This window comes from Phoenix dactylifera, chromosome 5 (genome assembly GCF_051530095.1).
Source record: "Phoenix dactylifera cultivar Ajwa chromosome 5, Ajwa_hap1_PhDact_Kaust_v1.1, whole genome shotgun sequence".
NCBI classification, from domain to species: domain Eukaryota; kingdom Viridiplantae; phylum Streptophyta; class Magnoliopsida; order Arecales; family Arecaceae; genus Phoenix; species Phoenix dactylifera.
The window spans coordinates 34,777,036-34,795,581 of NC_143194.1; the positions used below are offsets into that span (position 1 = coordinate 34,777,036).

Sequence of the window (18,546 nt, forward strand, 5' to 3'; positions counted from 1 at the left end):
AGTGTGGCCCTGCGGATCACTCGCACGACATTCGGGAAGGGCTCACGCCCCAAGAAACCATCCAAATGGAATCTCAATACTGGGTTAGAAGGTTTTCTACGAGCCTCTCATGTCAAATCCTTTCTTTTTCTTCTTTTCATACAAGTACTCTCGTAAAGAGAGCATACAAATCCTTCTGTAAAGAAACTTCTTTTTCTTTTTCTTTTTTTTAATGGTTATGGCTCTTAGGTTCTGCCCTGGGTGCCACACACTCACAAGTAGGCTGTACATATTCATATGAACGATAATCTGCACATTATTTGTGCTGCTGTCGGGATCTGAATCGAAGTATTGGGGCCGGTAAGTTACCCAAGTGAATTGGTAAGATTGGTTTAGCTCTGAGACATCGAGTTGGGCTGATGAATGGAGCGCTCGTGTCGAGTCTGATTAAACTCGAGTTGAGATTCACTTTGCAATCTCTGTCCAATCTGAAACTAAAAAAAATAGCTTTTTTTGCTGAAATTTGTCCACAAGGTACCTTAGATGCTTAAGTTAGAAAACATTAGAAAAGAGAGAATTAGGCTTCCGAAAAGAAAAAACGAAGAGAAAAACTTACCTAGAAATTCCTCAATCCCCTCTTTATATAGAATGGATTTGGCGTTTGTTACTGAAAATAATGAGACGCATAGTAATTATTGGGTAACGACTTCCATTATGTGCACATGGTGACAACCATTTCAATCGTGCATTAATAACCGAACTAACATAACCACCGCGGAGATTGTGGTTATGTTCGTAATGGGTATCAACTATCGTTAAAACAAACTTTAATGAGAGACACATGACTCTCTCCATTACTCCGTAAAAACAGAATGACACTTCAACTAGCATTGAGGTAATAAACTTCGAATAATACCATATCAATTTGCCGCCAGTATTTTATTTATCATGCTCTTTTCTTTTCTTGGATATATGTGGGCGTGTAACTTGGATACAGTGCCGGCTCGAGCCTTAGGCGACCGAGGCGGTCGCCTAAGGCCCCCGGCTCATGGAAGGCCCCCCGCCCCGCCCTGCTCTGCCTGTGGACTCGTGAAGAGTCTTTTTTTTTTTTTTTTGAGCTTTCACATCCGAAAGCTGGCAGTAGCAGGGTGACGGGCGACGGCGGCCTGCTACAGTGCATCCGCAATCCCCATCTTCCCGACGAGGCGACGGCTACGCTGCTGCCTGCTGTGACAGGCTACAGCTGGATGGGCATGGCTACGAGCCTATGACAGCTGAGACAGGCAACGGTCCTCCCCCTTCTCTCCGACTCCCCCCCTTCTCCGGAAAGAATAACAGCCAAAATAAAGATCAAGAGGAGTGTTTTTTTTTGCTAAACAGCAGTCGGCAGAACCCTTCAAAGAAAAAAAAAAAAAAAACAGAGCGTACCTTCGGTTCTCCTCTCCGGCTCTCCCGATCTCCCCTCAGTGCTTCTTCACTTCAGTTCTTCGGCCCTTCCCTAGTTCCCTTCTCTGCCGGCAGCTGGGAGGCTCGACCGTCGACGGCTTGAGGCTCGACCGCCCCTGCTTCGGACTCCGGAGTCCGGATCTCCTCTCCAGCTCTGCTCGCCGTCCTCGGCTCCTCCGGGCTCCGGCCTCCGGCTCCGGCCTCCGGCTCCGGCCTCCGTCCTCGGCTTCGGGCTCCGACTCCTCCGGCTCCTCCGGGCTCCGGGCTCCGGCCCCCGGCTCCTCTAAACTCTAGTCTCTAGGCTCTAACTCCGAGCCTCCGACCTCCGGGCTCTGCCGCTCCGCGGCTCCGGCCTCGTCGCCTCGTCGGCTCCGGCCTCGTCGCCTCGTCGGCTCCTCCCGTCCTCCGTTGGCATCCCTATTCCCAAATCCCAAATCCCAAAGGGCAAAGGCCAAAATCAAATCCCAGGCCGCAGACCGCAGTGGTGAGTTTTAAATTTTTAATGTTGTATATTGACTAATCACTATTCACTAATTATTTCACATGGAAGTATTTGTTGGTTGTTGTTTTATTATCTAATAGTTCTGTGAATATGTGATCACCGAACAATTATATATAAATAGGGTTTCTTTCATATGCCATATTGTTGTTATTGGCTTATTGCATTTAATGTTATACAATAATGAAAAAAATCAAGAGAATATATGGCTAACTGATTAATTTTTGGATCCAATTAACTTTGATTTATTCAAGTTAGAGACACTACAATTATTTTTTTTTGTCTAATTGTAGGTTGGTTGTGATTTCGGCGGTTCGGCCTCTTCTCAGTTCTCTCCGTCAAGTTCGGCACTATTCGGCCTCTTCTCCCCGTCAAGTTCGGCACTACTTGTCGGGATCTGAGTTTGTTTTTTTTTTTGACACAATCAAATTTTATCATTTTCAACTTTTTTATATCTTAATTTGTTTGTGGTGTTTTTTTAATTGTTTTATTTGATAATATTATTTTTAGATTAAAATGTCTAATAGAAAATATGAATGTGGGTATGAAAAACTCAAAAAGAAAAGAAAAATTGATAAACTCATTCAATCTCAAAAAGGAGCTCTAGATAGATTTGTTGTCACAAACAAAGAAAAAACCATATCAAATTCAACTCAAGAATTAACAACAGAGCATGCACCCGAAATAGAGTTAGAAAATGAAATAAAAAGAACGAAACAAAATGAAATTGACAACCAAATTCATAGTAGTATTCAAACATCTACTGAAACAATATCTAGTGAAGAGCACAATGAAGAATCGAATGGAGATAGAATAAACAAGGAAAAATATTGTGAAACTAGTTCTATTCTTACAAATTTATATGATCCTGCTCAATGAAAAAATATTGATACAAAGTTGAGAGACTTAATAGTGGAAAAAGGTCCAATTAGAGATTATGATATTCATTTTCCTAAAGATGAAAATAATAGACACTTCTTTATAATACATTACATTCGTAAGTTATCAAATGGTGAAAAATATGATAGAAGGTGGTTAGTATAAAAATTTGATTAGTAATTTTGCATCTCAAAAAGCTAGACGAGTTATTTTTAAATAAAATTTTAAAGTATTTTATACTTATTAAAAAATTTCATCATTTAAAAAAAAAAGGCCTCTTTTTGTGAGTTCGCCTTAGGCCCCCAAATGTTTTGGGCCGCCCCTGCTTGGATATGCGATAAAAAGGTTAAACGAGTGGAAGGAATGGAGTGGCACTGATGCTCCATCGAAGCACATGGGTTTCATCAGAGAGAGTGCTACGACCACCCCCTGCAATCAAAACCACAACAAAATGGGTTGAAATACTATGTTTCACGTAAATCAAGACGTTGGCTACAATGAGCCCATACAGCTACAGCATTCAGCCACCATACGTGGTCACGACACGTGCCACTCTTCCATGACGTACACAGTGATGTTGATTTACTACTGGCTTGCGTATATAGAATGTACATGGTTATGGGTACCTCTCGACACCTTTTGCTCTTTGCCACGCGTGCAGATTATTTTGTCCTCGCTAACCTTCTATATCCCTCTCAAAGAAGTCGAACCTTGTCTCCTTGGTTCTTTTTTATCCATGTATTCTTTTGGGTGGACCCATGACCACCTATGGTTGTCTCTGGCGACTTTCTCGCGTCCACTTCCCGCCTTTAATGCGAGTCCGACCTTAAAGAAATTTGCACCCAGGGATTTAACTGAACTACTGAGCGCCGCTCATAGATTAGAGTCGCACATTTCCACTCCTCAGATTCTATCCTTTCCTCTTTTTTTACATTCACTTATCTGTAGTGCTCAGTAGGGTGAGATACAGAAAAGCTTTGTTGAAATAATTCCCGTAGCTTTGTGTGTGTGTGTGTGTATTTAAATGGTAAGGGAGGCAAGATGCCACCTTTTTTGCCGTCTCTATATTCATACCTGTAGCTGTGTTTTTTTTTATTAATGGCAAGGGAGGCAAGATGCCACCTTTTTTGCCATCGATTCATACCCGTAGCTTTGTTTAAATGATTCCCGTACCATCTCAATCAGAATCTGCGAGCAGTGCATTTCCATAATGGACACTGTTGAAGTTGATCTCGCAAATGTCATGCGTAGGGTCGCGAAAATGCTCATCTATTGGAGCTAGCCAGGATGGAACAACTCGGGTCATTGGGTCATTGTTTAAATTTAGATCCCTTTAACTTATTTATCATTCAGAACTGACTACAGGCCATAATATCTAAGCTTGCAACAAGCACTCTGTTACATGCTTCCGTACCACCGCTCAAATCAAGATGAGAGTTTGTATCCAAGATAAACTTGCAGGCCAAACTTCAGTGAAAGCTCCAAGCAAGAAAGAGACGAGAAAAGGGGAATAAACAATCTAATTAGATTCCCTTTTGATAAACCATTCCATGTTCTCCACCTCGAAAGATTCCTATTGGATGGCTTAAATTATAATCAAAGTTTTAGAATCTCAAAAGAACTTGCACTTCCATCAATAGGGATATTTTGGATTTAATCTACAGAGTAGCAGTCAACTCAAAACTTTACGTAGCTGGGAATACCGACTAGGTGACCAGAGCACTATCAGGACTCCCCAATATAGATGTTAGAATTAATTCCAAAATAATAGAAAAACCTATTTGACATAAATGTAGCCTTCTATCTAACGGAAAATAGAAGTGGCTCCTTTGTTTACCTTTACTGCAAAGCAAAAATGATGTTCAAACAAATTGCATGCATGCGAACGAACGATTTACGAGCCGAGCGTCTTCAATCAGACAGTGGTCCATGTTATTAAGCAATTATTCTACTGATACCACAGCATATTTTGATGGTGAAAAATCCCAAATGCTGGTTATTAATGTTGGAAATCACCTATAAAAAGAGCCTGTTCTGCCATTCTTTGTTTTATTCAACAACAAAAAAAATGGTAAAAGAAACCTATATGCGTTATGCAATAGGCTACACGAGGGGATAGCCTTCCACCGCGTATGACCCTCCTAATCCCTGTTGCCTATTCTAAGCCCATGATGCACAGAATCCGATTATGTATGACAAACAGGACATGAGAAGTTTTGTTTGGTCAATGCACAGGATTCCAACAAACTGAAGTTTCATCGCCTTTCCAGGCCCTCACAGGCATGAGAATTGCTAAATGAGAAAAAACATGCACTAAAATCACAGGATATACGGTGGTATCCTGATGGCACATAATATGCTCTGCAGTGGAAGAAGGCGATAGAAGAGTCAGCAAGAGAATTTTGATGCTGTCATAGAAGTAGATTAGTTCATCCATTAGAACCAAAACCTAAAATTCTGCACATTTGTGCAATAATGGAATCATGCTGAACTGCTGTATAGGACAAGGTGCAAGAGTCCAAGAACCTAAAATTATGGTCTATATTCTATAAGAGTTCAAAAGAAACAGCAATATAACCTAACATCTGAAATAAGTATGGTGCAACTTTGAAGGATCTGGATGACAGATAGCTTTGCTCTCATCATTTCAAATGGGTTTCTGCTAAGTGCAAGAACTAGGAATGTACCGCTAAATATGTAGAAGTCTCTACAATAATGCAGTGTCAGTAATAAATTATTTCCATCCTCACGCAATTCTCACAATCAGAAGTAAATATAGAATGAGAAAAGGACCTACACTGTGCCATGTTTCAGCAGCAAAATCAATAGCATCTTCAGCGAGCCCTTGCACCACCTGTGGAAGAAGATTCTCTGGATAAATCTCATAGAGCATACAGCAGAATCACGACGTACAATACAAGAGAGATTATGTACAAGAGTATAAAAAGAAAACTTCCTAATATTGAATTATTGAAACCACACAAGGAAAGAATAGCATGCAATTGTTAAAAATTATCCTTCCTACCATAATCCAGCATTTTAACAGAACAATCTTGATGAGAAACCAATCTCACATGAAATTTGCAACTCATACTATAATGTTAAATTGTTTGACAATAAAATAAAAAAAAGAATCCAACCTATAACATCAATAAAGCCCAAAAAAATCTGAAGTGCTTGTGCTACAATATCATCCTTCCCCAGTTCATAAGCATGCTGAAAAATGATGATTTTCATGCATCGGTTGAACATGTACATACTGCTAGTTGCGCTCAAAGGCTTTTGGCTTCTAAGAAATTCAGGAGATGTTACACAAGCTGAACTCCATGTCAGACAAAGCATCGATCTCCACATATGCATACATCAGGAGACTTATATAAATTTTATTTATGTATTATTGTAAAGTTAATAACTTCACTACCCCACAATTTCAGCTAATGTAAGCTCAAAGACCACCTCAAAAGATTGAAAAGGAAAACAGAAAAACTATGATTGAAAAGGAGACAAAAACAAGTATGTGCCTTTGATGGTTTAACATGCTATGTTTGAATGTTTTTATGCAAGGTTCATCGAACCGGTACCAGGACTCGTACCGGTTGGTAGACGGAACAGTATGGTATGGGTTTGCCATTCCGCGATATGAATTTGAAGGATTCTCCCCATCAAAAAACTCCTTTTACAACCTCATTTTCCATTCTAGAAAAGAAAATGAAAATATTCTAAATGATTGAGAATCAACAGCAGCTTGGGGCAATGGATCCTCCCCTAACAATTGTTTTTGAGATGCATGCACTAGCTGCAAATCTAAATAAGCATGCAAAGGCTTAAGGAGTACAATTCTAATAGAATGAACAAAACAATTACTCTACATGATTAGGTAGATGATGTTTTCATTTCGCTCAAAAACATTTTTAGATAATGATTATAAGATGCCCTATGATATATAACAGAATGTGGGTCCGATGTTGAAGATGACAGAGAGTTAAATTATCACCAAGGTAAAGAGGATAACTTCTATGAAGCTCCAGAACAAAGCACAGGGATGTACACATTTAGAGAACATGTTAAAAAGGCAGAGGTTCAAGGGAACTTTTGGAAAAATCAACTCAGATTGCTAGACTGTTAAGTGTATTCATGAAGTAAGGTGGTCAGTTAGCATTTCCAGAAGATTGGACAAATGATAAATTTCAAGTGCACATGAAAAGGATTATCTAAAACTTCCCAGGATAAAAATTTTGGTCATTGTAATTCATCTAGGACAATGCAGAAAAATGTGCATTCTCCCCGATATCACCTCCACTACTGCCACATAGCATGCATAAAAAGAAATCATTATAAAAAGAAGCATATCAAAAAACCTAAAACTAGACCACTATTACAATGCTACATAATAGGTAGAAAGAAACACTCCGTGGTGCTTTCTTGATTTTTTTTTTCTTGACTAAAAATGGGTTTAATGTTTTAAAAAAAGTGACCAGCTTCTTGTATAATTTGCATAATAGCTCTACATTAAACCTACTACACAAAGGCATCCATTGGATAATTATTTTAAAACATTTGTGAAATGATTTGAATTACAGAAAAAACTAAACAGAAACAGCACAAAGAAACAGAAAACAAGTCACGACTCAACCAAAGACAAAAAAAGACGGGAGAGATCAGAGCAGCAGACCATACCTTGGGACAGGGATCATGATCTCCCTGCAAAATCAGCCCAGCCAAACTGAAGGGACTGCACCATAGAATGGCCGGAGGTATTTCAGAGAACCCGATTAGCATCAAACAAATCAAAGAATTGAAGGTAATGAAGCATAATAGAAGAGAGTTGGTGAGAGAGAGAGAGAGTCGTTTCTTGCCCTGGAAAGGATGGAGAAGGGTGAGATAGAGGGTTTGAGAGAGGTCTGCTGTTGTTTGCAACAGGTCAATGCCCAGGAATTGAGACCCGCAGTTTTAGACATACAATTAAGTGAAGAAAATAGAGCATGACATACAAAGGGCGAGGTTTGAGGACAGCCAGGAAATTAGTATCTTATTAAGAATGCATGTTAGTCACAGTAAAACTACATTCCACTCCATGATGCATTCTTTCTATTTCACTGGAGATCTTATCATTCGTCCTAAACCATGAGGCTAGCTAGCAAGTGGTACCTATTTCTTTTCTCCTCCCATCACCTCCTCAATTTAGTCAAACAAAGGAGTGCATGTCAACAGTTTCATGCTTACCCTTTTTTTCCTTATTAAAGTGTGAAACAATCAACATGCAACCTGCAGTGATGGGAAGGATAAAGAAGTTAGATGGGAAGATAAAGATGGATGCAACCATTATACTGGCAGATCATTGCTCCATATAGATTGAAAGGTCCAAAGTTGATTGATTCATCATTCATGTATGCTAGTGTAGCTAAATCCAGCACCAAACCTTCTATTCCCAGGTTTACAGATTTAATGGAGTGATTTGTGCGTGCACTTTTGAAGAATAAAAAGTTGATCCATGCATGGGAAAAAACAGTAAGCATGAGGGTGAATTAATGGTCAACAAAAAGCAACAAAAATTGACATCATGTGACCAATTCATCATATAAATTATTTTTTGGAGAAAAATTTTAATAAATTGTTGATTGACTTATAGGTAAAAATCTCAGGAAAAAGATTAGTTTACAAATAATTCTTCTAATAGTATTTTTCAAAGTTTGCCATCTCGATACCAGACCCCATGCTGGTATCATCCTATTATAGTATCGGTACGCATAATACGTCCAGTTCGGCGTACCGAGTGTCGGTATACGCCCCGTACCAACATATGCTGGTTTGGTACTGGTACGGATGGTACGGATGGTACGCACTATTCTCAGATCACACTAGAATTTGGTAGGGAACAGAATATTTTAACAAATTCCAACAAGGTAATAGAAAAATAAGAGCAGAATGTATACATATTAGCAGCTGGATGTTGGTGAACCAGCATCTTGATGAAGTTTTGATAGTTCCATCTCTATGCATTCTCCATTCCTTTTATAGGTGTTTTCACACCATGGTAGGACCCTTTTGTCTGATACATTTGGAAAACTATATCAAGTGCTGTTGCAGATGTTTTATTTCCTTTCAGTAGTTGTTAATTGTTATAGATTTTAGTTATCAATCCATTGGCTAGTGGCATACCAATAGTCTACTTTTCCATCAAGAAGGTTTACCTCAGTGTGAACCTCCAAGTGTCTAGGTCTACAAATGAAGTGAAAGTTTAAAGATGAAAGATGGAATTCTCTTATAATGTCGATACGCGATACAATACAAGACGACAATGCATATCGAGTGTCGATACAGCATGAGACTACATACCAATTTGGTACCAATACGGTATGGTATGCTTGGTATGATACGGTGCCTAACAATGCGGCGAACCTTAGAATGAAGTTTGCACCATTACCAGTAACAGATTTATATGCACACCATAAATCTACAATAATTGAAGAAGATTGCCGTTACCTGATTACCAGCAAGCAATTTCTTATTGTACTGCCCATTTTAAATGATGCTTCTTAAAAAGAAAATCATTATAAAATAACAAACGAAAAATGATGGATCTTAGTAAGGCTTCATCAAGTAAATCTTTCTGATTGATCATTTCACAAGCAACATGTTACCCAATTCTTATTATACTGCCCATTTTAAATGATGCTTCTTAGAAAGAAAATCAATTATAAAATAACAAACGAAAAAGGATAGATCTTAATAAGGTTTCATCAAGTAAATCTTTCTAATTGATCATTCAACAAGCAACATGGTACCCAAAGCTTCAACTCCATCTATCTAAAAATCCAATCCCTGTATTTTATTGGCCAGGTAAAAATGCATGGCATTCATGGATTCTTATTGCAATTGATAGCATATGGGCTGCATTAGAGCCCTCCTTTTCAAGGAGCTGTCTGATGATGCTTTCATGTACTTTGTTACCAGAAAGTGTTGCATCTAAAAAGAACTGAAACAACATTTCAAGCACATTAATGTTAACACTTTCTTTAGTAGCTTTGTAAGACAGTTCCGGAAAGAGTTGTTGCTCACATAAACTACAGACGAATAACATCACATCACAATGGAAGATTATGCAGTGATAAGCTGCTATTGCGATGTCTATATTACTAAGCTATAATCACTAATATTCTTATCAGGAAAGTTTCCCCATTTTATAGCATTAAACACTTCAAATGTGTCAACTTCTTGTTGAAATGAAGTCCAGAAACCTTTAGTAACGTTTCATTCTGCAGATCACTAAGTGCGAAGCTGGTAATGTGATGTCTTTATCACTAAGCTACAGGAAAATTTTCTCCCATTTATAGTGTTAAACATGTCACACGTGTTAGCTTCTTGCTGAAATGAAGTCTCGAAGCATTTAGTAATGTTTCATTCTGCAGATCCAGGATGATAATACATTACAGAGTTCCTAAATGCTGAAAATTATAAAGTAATGATGACGTCAAAAATTAAGATATTCTTTTTATCGTAAGGTACGGATGCATAATTCTAAGTATCATACCTTCTGTTCCCTTCCATTCAACAATTTTCTTATCCGACAAGCCATGAAGATCTTGTTAGCACTAGAAGACTCATAAAGCAACACCACGTTGACATGCTTAATACCCAGCCTACAGCACATAAAAAAAGCTCTACAATATCACAAAAGTATATTGCCAATAGAGCTATTGAAGGATAAAACTTGTCTGAACTTCTTTCCTTTGCTGCTAATAGAAGAGGAGTAGGAGCAAAAGGAGAATAAATTACTTATTTGTAAGATGTGGAGGGAAAACTTGGGAAGCAAATGCTCTCTGAAAGATGTCCATTCATTCAAATAGTCCTACTATTCCAGTCTTCTGAAGATTAAACTCTCTCTGCCTAAAAATATTGCTGCTAAAAGCACATGCTGATTGACTACTTGGATGGACAATCATTACAAAAGATATCTAAATCTATGGCAGATAATTTATTTTACTCCACAAAAAAAAACCAAGAAGAAACTCTTTCTATAAATACTTTTGTGGGAAGCTTCACCGTCCATCCACATAAACCACTATGAGAACAGAAATCAATGTTGTAATGTTGTGTAACTAAAAGTTACTAAAAATAACAGAGGTGGAAAGAATATGAAGGAGATGAGATACAGAAGAAAATATAAACTTAATTCCTGAGTTTGAAGATTTTTCCAATCTGAAATATGTATCCATGGTTATGATTCCTCTTTCCAGAGCTTCAAGATTTTCCTGGTCTCCTACCATTGCTTGATCCACTGTAAAAACATAGTTTATTCCACAAAATTCAAAAAAACATCCTTTGGACTGTTGTTATAACCCCACAGATCAGTTGCAGCTATAAGTACATTGAACTATGCTTGGCCAGAAGAACCACATTTCTACTTAGGAAAAAGTTAATAGTATATATGTTGTATCAAGGGCTCCCATACATCTCTACAATAAAGATGAAATATTTCAAACTGTCTTCCTAGAAAGAATCTTTTGTATCATTTCATGTCCACCATTTAGATTTAACTATGAGAAAGGAGATGGTTCTTGATTAGCTCCTGAAGAGGGTTGGAAATGGGCTTGGGCCGGCCTGAAGCCCATTGGGCTAGGCCCAAAAGAGTTCAGATCAGGTTTGGGCTTAAATGTAGAGCCCATTTGTTTTTCAGGCCGGGCTCAGGTATGTTATTGCCCGGGTAAGACCCGAGCTTGAACTAGGCCCGAAACGGAACCCAAATTCATGCCCGAATCAATTTGTTTTTGTATGTTGTTATTTAGAAAGAATAATGAGAAAGTAAATGATAAATTAAAATGGATTTAGCTGAAAATAATGCATCATATATCATTTACTTATGTTTTAGGAGAGAGCCTAATTTTTAACTTAGTTCATTTACTTGGGAAGCAACATTATAAACTATTAAGCTTCAATCGGATTTAGGTCGAAACCTATTTTTAGCCCAAAAGAAAAATTTGGGCCAGCCCCATCAAATTCGGGCCAGGCTTGGGTCGGGCCCGGGCCTAGATTATCCAAAAATTTTCAGGCTTAAGCCCGTCCAGAAGAGCGAAAAAAAAATCGAGCCAGGTTTAGGTAGGGCCATGGCCTGACCCGGCCCACTTCCAACCCTAGCTCCTGAAGCCCACAAGGCCACAACTAATGCCTCTGTGCACCTTGGTTAAATACACACCTTTAATACGATCAATAAGGTCTCTTGACTTGTACTACATGCATGCACTTAGGAAAAATGGAAACTTAAGTATATAAGACATGGACGGCTAGATACTTCTTCCATAATTAAGCATAGCGCATTGAGCAACCTGTCACAATCAGATCTGAGCTATGCCCTAAAAGCTCAAAGCTTGTTGAGAAGCCTCTATCTAAATTGTTGTGCATATATATAATTTATTAAGATTATTTGTCAGAAATTGGTAAAAGCAATCAGCAAGCATGCATTAGAAGCTATAATCATCATGGAAGAATATATCAATGCAAGCACCAGCATATTCCTGATTCAAAAGTACATTGTGAAAGGATTCATCCTCATTTACCTTTTATTAGCCTACTTCTCCTGTTTGTAAATAGAGAGGAGCATTAAGAGGAGTCTATTTGTTGAAAAATGGAGTGTGTTAACAATGGGTCTCACATATGATAATAATATAGATGTCAAAAGCAAAAAGTTCACTAGGACGATAATTCAAATGGCTGATAAAAAATAACTTCTAGGTTCATGCAAAGAAAAAGGAAGCCACCTATAATAAGATATATGTATGGTCTTTTCAAAAGCTGCTTACACTGAAGTTATGATTGTAGAGGATTAGCATTATCCGTGTGTTAAGAGAACAAAAAAGGCAAGCATATAAAATTAAGAAAGAATGAAAGAAAAAGGAAGCCACCTATAAAATGGTTTGTTTGAGGGCAAAAAAGGCATGCATATAAGTTAAGAGAAAAGAAACTAAATAAAATTTATTACTAACCATATAATAAAGTTACCTAGCATATCAAAATATCTCTTAGAAAAAGAACAAGATGCTCAAACACTATTAGGGGAGCATTGCAAGGTGGCACTATAGGCTTAAGCACAAGATCATTGAGATAATTGAGTTAGTTCCAAACTGCTTCATTCAATACAAGAATGACATCCTACTTAGTAATTTCTCCTCCTCGATGACTTTCAGCCATGTCTTCTATACTTTTGGAGATACCTGTCCTGGTGATGCCTGTGATATGGAAACACATTAGATACACATATTTGACTCAATGATAAAGACACAAATGCCCAACATACCAGTCTTGCATTTTTTTAAAGCAAGACTTGAAATTCATGAATTGCACAGTCCAAAAATACATTTTTAGAGGAAGAATGTTCATTATCTATCACTAATCATTAGCATGCAAATAGAGCATATGCCACAATAAACAACAACATATTTAAGTTAAACATTAGCTAGAATATCATAACTAGTTATCAAGACGAAGCAGATTATAAACTAGAATTTTAAGAATAACATGTGGTTGTAAGCAATTACAACCCAGCATCTGATAAGTGCACTTGTAATGCAGCAGTACTTGACAAGGAGAAGATCTGGGCAAAAATCTCTTTCAAAGTTGTGGAGCAACTATCATGGCATCTAACAATTAAAGTAATAACATTTTTGTCCAATCATTTAGCATTTTGAGATCACAAAAGAAGGCAGCCATGCCTTATAATTCAAGCAGGAAGTAATACAAAGCAAAAAGAAAAGATAATGGAAAATTTATTTTTTAGTATAATAGAAAAGTACATAATTAGGGTGCAAATGATGAGAAAAACATACTTTCGCCATTTCTATTACTCTTCCTCCTATAGGCTTCAACTCCAACACAAGCTTAAATTATCAGGTAGGACAAATCTATATGCATAGTGAATAAGAAACAATCAGAACAATGCATGCAAATCAAGGATTCCAAAGATTTAAGTAAATAAATCAATCAACATGTGAGGACATCAAAACTGATCAAACGTGCATGTAGATGTCATGTCATCAGCAGAAACTTATGTAATCCAATGCTTGATAGTATTCAAAGCAATATGACCATCTGCAGAGTTGGAATAGAACAGATAGCTGGTAAGAAAATCCAAACAAACATAAGGGAACATTTAAGAAGAAGCATGTTAAATCACCTTAACATCTGAAGCTTTCCTTTACAAGCTCATATGGGCCTATAGAAATATATGAAAAAAATGCTTCGAATTACTTGAAAGTAAATAAAATCAAAAGGGTTTAAACAATTACTGTTCTCTGTAACTTATAAGCCATTAAACCAAAGATCAGGGAAAAGAAAGAGAAAGATATCATAATAAATAATTCCATTCAAACAACCCAACATATTCACCAGGGACATCAACAGAATGGGGCAAAGAAATTCGCAAAGAACAGGAAAGAAAGAAGGAAAGAAGGAAAGAAAGGAAGAACACACAAAATAATTCCATTCAACCGTTCAAACACTTAAATCACCAACGCACAAGCAAGCAGAAGATTGAATCTTTTATGAGAAATAAGAAAATTATCATGCACATAAAAGCACCAAAGGAGAAATAAATAAAGGAAGCATAATACAATGGTTGTATTCAAGCGTTCCAATGTCAAAATTCGTGTAACACACAAGTAGGGCAACAGGGCATCAAATATTTTGCAGCAAATAAGAAATCCGTCAAACACAGAAAAGAAACTAAGGAAGAAAGAAAGTAACCGCAAAAAAATAATTAAGCACAAAGGAACCATTGTACACATACGTAAAATAGCAGACGATCAAATCTTTGACGAGAAATAATAAAGTCATCAAGTACAGAGAAGAAAGAAAGGAGGAAAGAAACCGGAAAACGCACATTCCATGTGACTGTTTGAACTTCCTTTCTTCTTTCTTTTGTGTATGAAATAAGTCTTCCAATATTGAAATCGCTAAACACATCCGCGAAACAGAACAAGATCAAATCTTTCACACCAAAGAAACAATTCCACTCAAGGTAACAAGACTGCTCAAGCGTTCCACCACCGAAATCACCCAATACATATGCAAAACAGAACAAGAATACATAGCAAGAACCAAGAAATTTATCAAGCACGGAAAAGAAAGCCATAGAGAGAGAAAGAAACTGCAACAAAATAATTTCATTCGGGCGTTCCAACATCAAAATCACCCAACAAATCGGAAAAACTAACACCAAGATGGAATCTGCCACAAGAAAAGAAAAAGAAGAATCAGCAAGGATGTCAAAGAGGGAGAATTATGAGTTCGCTCCCTAATGCAAGAACGCGGGTCGATCCTGGATTCAAGAACATCCAGAAACCGCCAGCGCAGCAGCAGACGAACCCTAGTCTCTGATCTCTCCACCATCGGAGGAGGAGGAGGAGGAGGAGGAGGAGGAGAAATAAGGTTAGGGTTCCGTTCAAGCAAGGAGGGGGGGGGGGGGGGGGGGGGGGGGGGGCGCGGGGCGGGCTGTGGCGAGAGCGGGAAAAAAAAAGTCGGTGTTTGGAGGGCCGACGCTGGGCGTGTATAAATAGAGAGAGGGACGTCGCACAGGTGTCTTGCGCGTAGGATGCGTGCAAATAACGGTTTAGATGAATGAGAGGTTAATTAATATGCTAAAGCAAGCAAAAGGTATAGATCATGAAAATAATGGATAAGGTAAAATAATAACATCCAAGAACTGACATTTTGATGGGTTTCATATGGACACATTAAAACAGCTCCAAATTAGCAAACAACTAATAAAAATTTTAGAAATTATTTCATGCATTTATCATTGGTACGAAATATCTGTGAGCACGTTGGAGGGATAATAGCCTTTCGAGTCATCCGTGTTTATCGAGAGGCGAATAGTACTACTATCTGAGTTATCTTCTGTGCACCATTCATGAGACTTCTGGAAAAGTTTTAAGTCTATCTCTTTCGCCCTCAGTGATTCTTCTTTTAACTTTTCTGGATGTACTCATGCACCGATGGTGCGCTGTATCAAAAAAAAAAAAAGAAAAAAAAAGGAGAGGTTATCTCCCCTTAAAAGCTTACAAAGCTCTCCAGATCCACTATTCATGGCCTTAAATTCTAGCTTGCTAATAGTTGTGGGCTTTTTCTAAAGCCCGCCATCCTGGGCTTAGCTTGGAAACACCCTTTTATTGTTCTAAATATCATATATACATGTGCATTGTGATGTGAACTTGCTTTGCGGATGTTTTAATCCAGCTAAATTGAAACCACCACATAATTAGATCTCAGGAGGATTGTGATTAAATAACTGACAGTTATCATGTCAATTCTAAGTTTAACGTGCTATATCAAAATTTTGGTTTTTTTTCTTGTCCGCTTTAATTAAATGAATTAGATGTGCTCAAATTGAACCTGATTTTGCGATATCCACCGTGCATAATTTATCAAGTTTACGTCCTAGTTTGCACAGATATTAGGTCAAGTCCTCTTTTTTTTTTTTGAGTATGGTCATGCATTCCCTTAAAACTTCCCGAAAGCAGGCTTTAATTCTAAGCTTTTGCATGACTAGCAAAAAAAGCTTACTAGAAAGCTGGTGGACATCACCAAAGCCACAAGGAAATCTATGTGTGTGTGAAATAATTGATAAGACTGTCTTCATTGACTTAAAATTCTATTATAACTAATAGAATACTTAATAAATGATTTACAAACTAATCACCTCAAGCAAGGATCTTCCGAGGCAAACTCCAAAAACATCTTCTTGTATTGCTACAGTATTCTTTATTTGGATGGTTGACTCCAAAACTTTTCCACTCTACATGGTTGTGGACAATCCTATTTTAAATAACATAGTCGAGTCAGTGCTTGCTTTGAGGGAGAAGAAATATATTAGAGATCTCTACTAGGCAAAAGTAAAAATCTTTATCAATATATACAGATGATGGAAAAATAATCGGCAGGTGGATATCACATCCAACCAGCCATGCTTCCTCTGAGCAATGAGTTGGACAGAGAAGGGGGGGAGGCCAGGGAAGGAAGCATAACCCCAATCCGTGACTAAAACATTGCATCAAACTCAACCACAACTCAACATCCGCATTGATTGCATGGTCAAAGCAGCCTCCAACCAAATAATTGCAGCCCACTGCCCAAACTCCTCGGCCTGATTTAAAGGCAAGCCTGTGCAGAGGTGGCCTTCCCAGCCTTTTTACTCCTGTTGCACTCAGCTGACTGCCCATACCTGCTTTCTTGCATGGGAGAAATTGTTCCCTGTCCTGCTGCATGCACCACGTAGTCGTGCTCATTTCTGTACACGTAGATGCATGCTTTTTTGGTCAAAGTAGATGCATGCTTGAGGAATGGGTCCCTAGGAGCCGAGTGATTGTGATTTATGGCATGCATGCACGTAGTGAATAGTTTTTCCTTGCATGGCCCCCTCCTCCATAAATACTCTCTCTCTCTCTCTCTCTCTATATATATATATATATATATATGGTCCTGAATTCCATGCAAGAGACCACAATGAGGGCACCATGTAGCTCCATCATGCACCATTATTCATAGTTCAAGTACCGGATATGGGGGCAGCAGGTAGGGTCCCATATGGCACGGTGCCATTCCTGAGCGAGCCTTCTTGATTTCGGTAGCCGAGGTTAGAGAGGGCTGGGTTGGGCTCGTGCCCATGACCGGGTGTCCCCGGCGTTAAGGCCCTACTCAACGAATCCCCACGGCAGCCTCTCTACCAACCAAATATTATGGAGTTTGATGAAATGCCATCCCTTTCCTCCATGGGCAATGCTGGGTGTGCTCGCTCACAGCTCATTTGAAAACGGGAGCAGCACAACCGGTCAGGCTACGATAAATATAAATTGCCTGCCACGAATTGACCTTCTTCTCTCAACTCCGGTCCCCTCTACTTGGCTTATGAGACTCCAAAGCGAACGTCGTTTCAGTGAAAAAGATTTGAAGTTGGAATCAGCCATTGAGCCCCAGTTCTACCCCGCAGGTTTCATAGGGTCCCATAATTAAGCTTCTTGTGGAGGAGATTAATTCTCATGACTCATCCGTAGATTAATTCAGTGGAACGGAGGCCGCTCATACTTTTGGTGAACGGCTAAGGTCACGGAAAAGCTTTCTTATTCTATCGTTGCCTCCAAAATATTAGAGCAAGCAAAAAGAGAGAGAGAGAGAGAGAGTTTTTGGTGGAAGGATGTTGGTGTCATCGCAAGGGCCAAAACCACGACTCAGGGAGTACTGTTGCAACGACCCAGGGGTCTGTACATGTATGACATGGTACGATGGTGAATCGAAAATCGTCTCGATCGCTTTCAGTCCGTGAAACTGTTCAGTTAGCTCAGTGTTACTTCATTAATACATGACCCAACTCGCCAACGTTACTTGCATGACTTTGGTCCCCCTATGGCCGAATCACCATCCAAGAAGATGACTGAAGATGACAACTGTGCCTCCCCCTTCATTAAAAAACAAAAATTGAGTAAATGCAACATCACCGACCCAAGATAATGGACTTGATTTACCGCCTTATCGCATAAAATTATCCTTATGGCTGGGCCCCTAATTAGCTAGAAATGCATAGAGAAGATGGCTTTCTTCTTATGTAAATAGTATTTGACAATTCTTTTCTTTTTTTGATGGAAATTCAATAGGAAAGACTAATAATTTACGATCAGAAGAGACAGAGGAACAGAACTACAATAGTGCTTAGTACGGTATCAAAGATTCAAGCCTATTCCAAGCCATATATGGCAATC

At 38.5% G+C, this 18,546-nt stretch overlaps 1 protein-coding gene across 10 annotated transcripts; it reads right to left on the reverse strand.

Annotated features, from left to right (window-relative positions):
* Nucleotides 1-3,134: 3,134 nt before the first annotated feature.
* Nucleotides 3,135-15,229, reverse strand: LOC113462902 (vesicle-fusing ATPase-like). 10 transcript variants are annotated; one of them, XM_088722567.1, is made up of 7 exons: nucleotides 13,971-15,229; nucleotides 13,814-13,885; nucleotides 13,624-13,698; nucleotides 12,954-13,026; nucleotides 10,335-10,443; nucleotides 5,601-5,657; nucleotides 3,135-5,211 (listed from the first exon to the last, which is right to left on the reverse strand). In XM_088722567.1, exons 4-7 carry the CDS (start codon nucleotides 12,986-12,988, stop codon nucleotides 5,059-5,061), a joined length of 354 nt encoding a protein of 117 aa, XP_088578693.1. In that variant the 5' UTR covers nucleotides 12,989-13,026; nucleotides 13,624-13,698; nucleotides 13,814-13,885; nucleotides 13,971-15,229; the 3' UTR covers nucleotides 3,135-5,058. The 10 variants fall into 10 exon arrangements, 6 of the variants coding, with proteins under 6 accessions (XP_088578693.1, XP_088578690.1, XP_088578694.1 ...); XM_088722564.1 differs by lacking the exon at nucleotides 13,971-15,229 and adding an exon at nucleotides 10,580-11,081 and having other exon boundaries at nucleotides 13,624-13,959; XR_015987435.1 differs by lacking the exon at nucleotides 3,135-5,211 and having other exon boundaries at nucleotides 5,238-5,657; nucleotides 10,335-11,081; nucleotides 13,801-13,885.
* Between the last annotated feature and the right edge of the window lie 3,317 nt (nucleotides 15,230-18,546).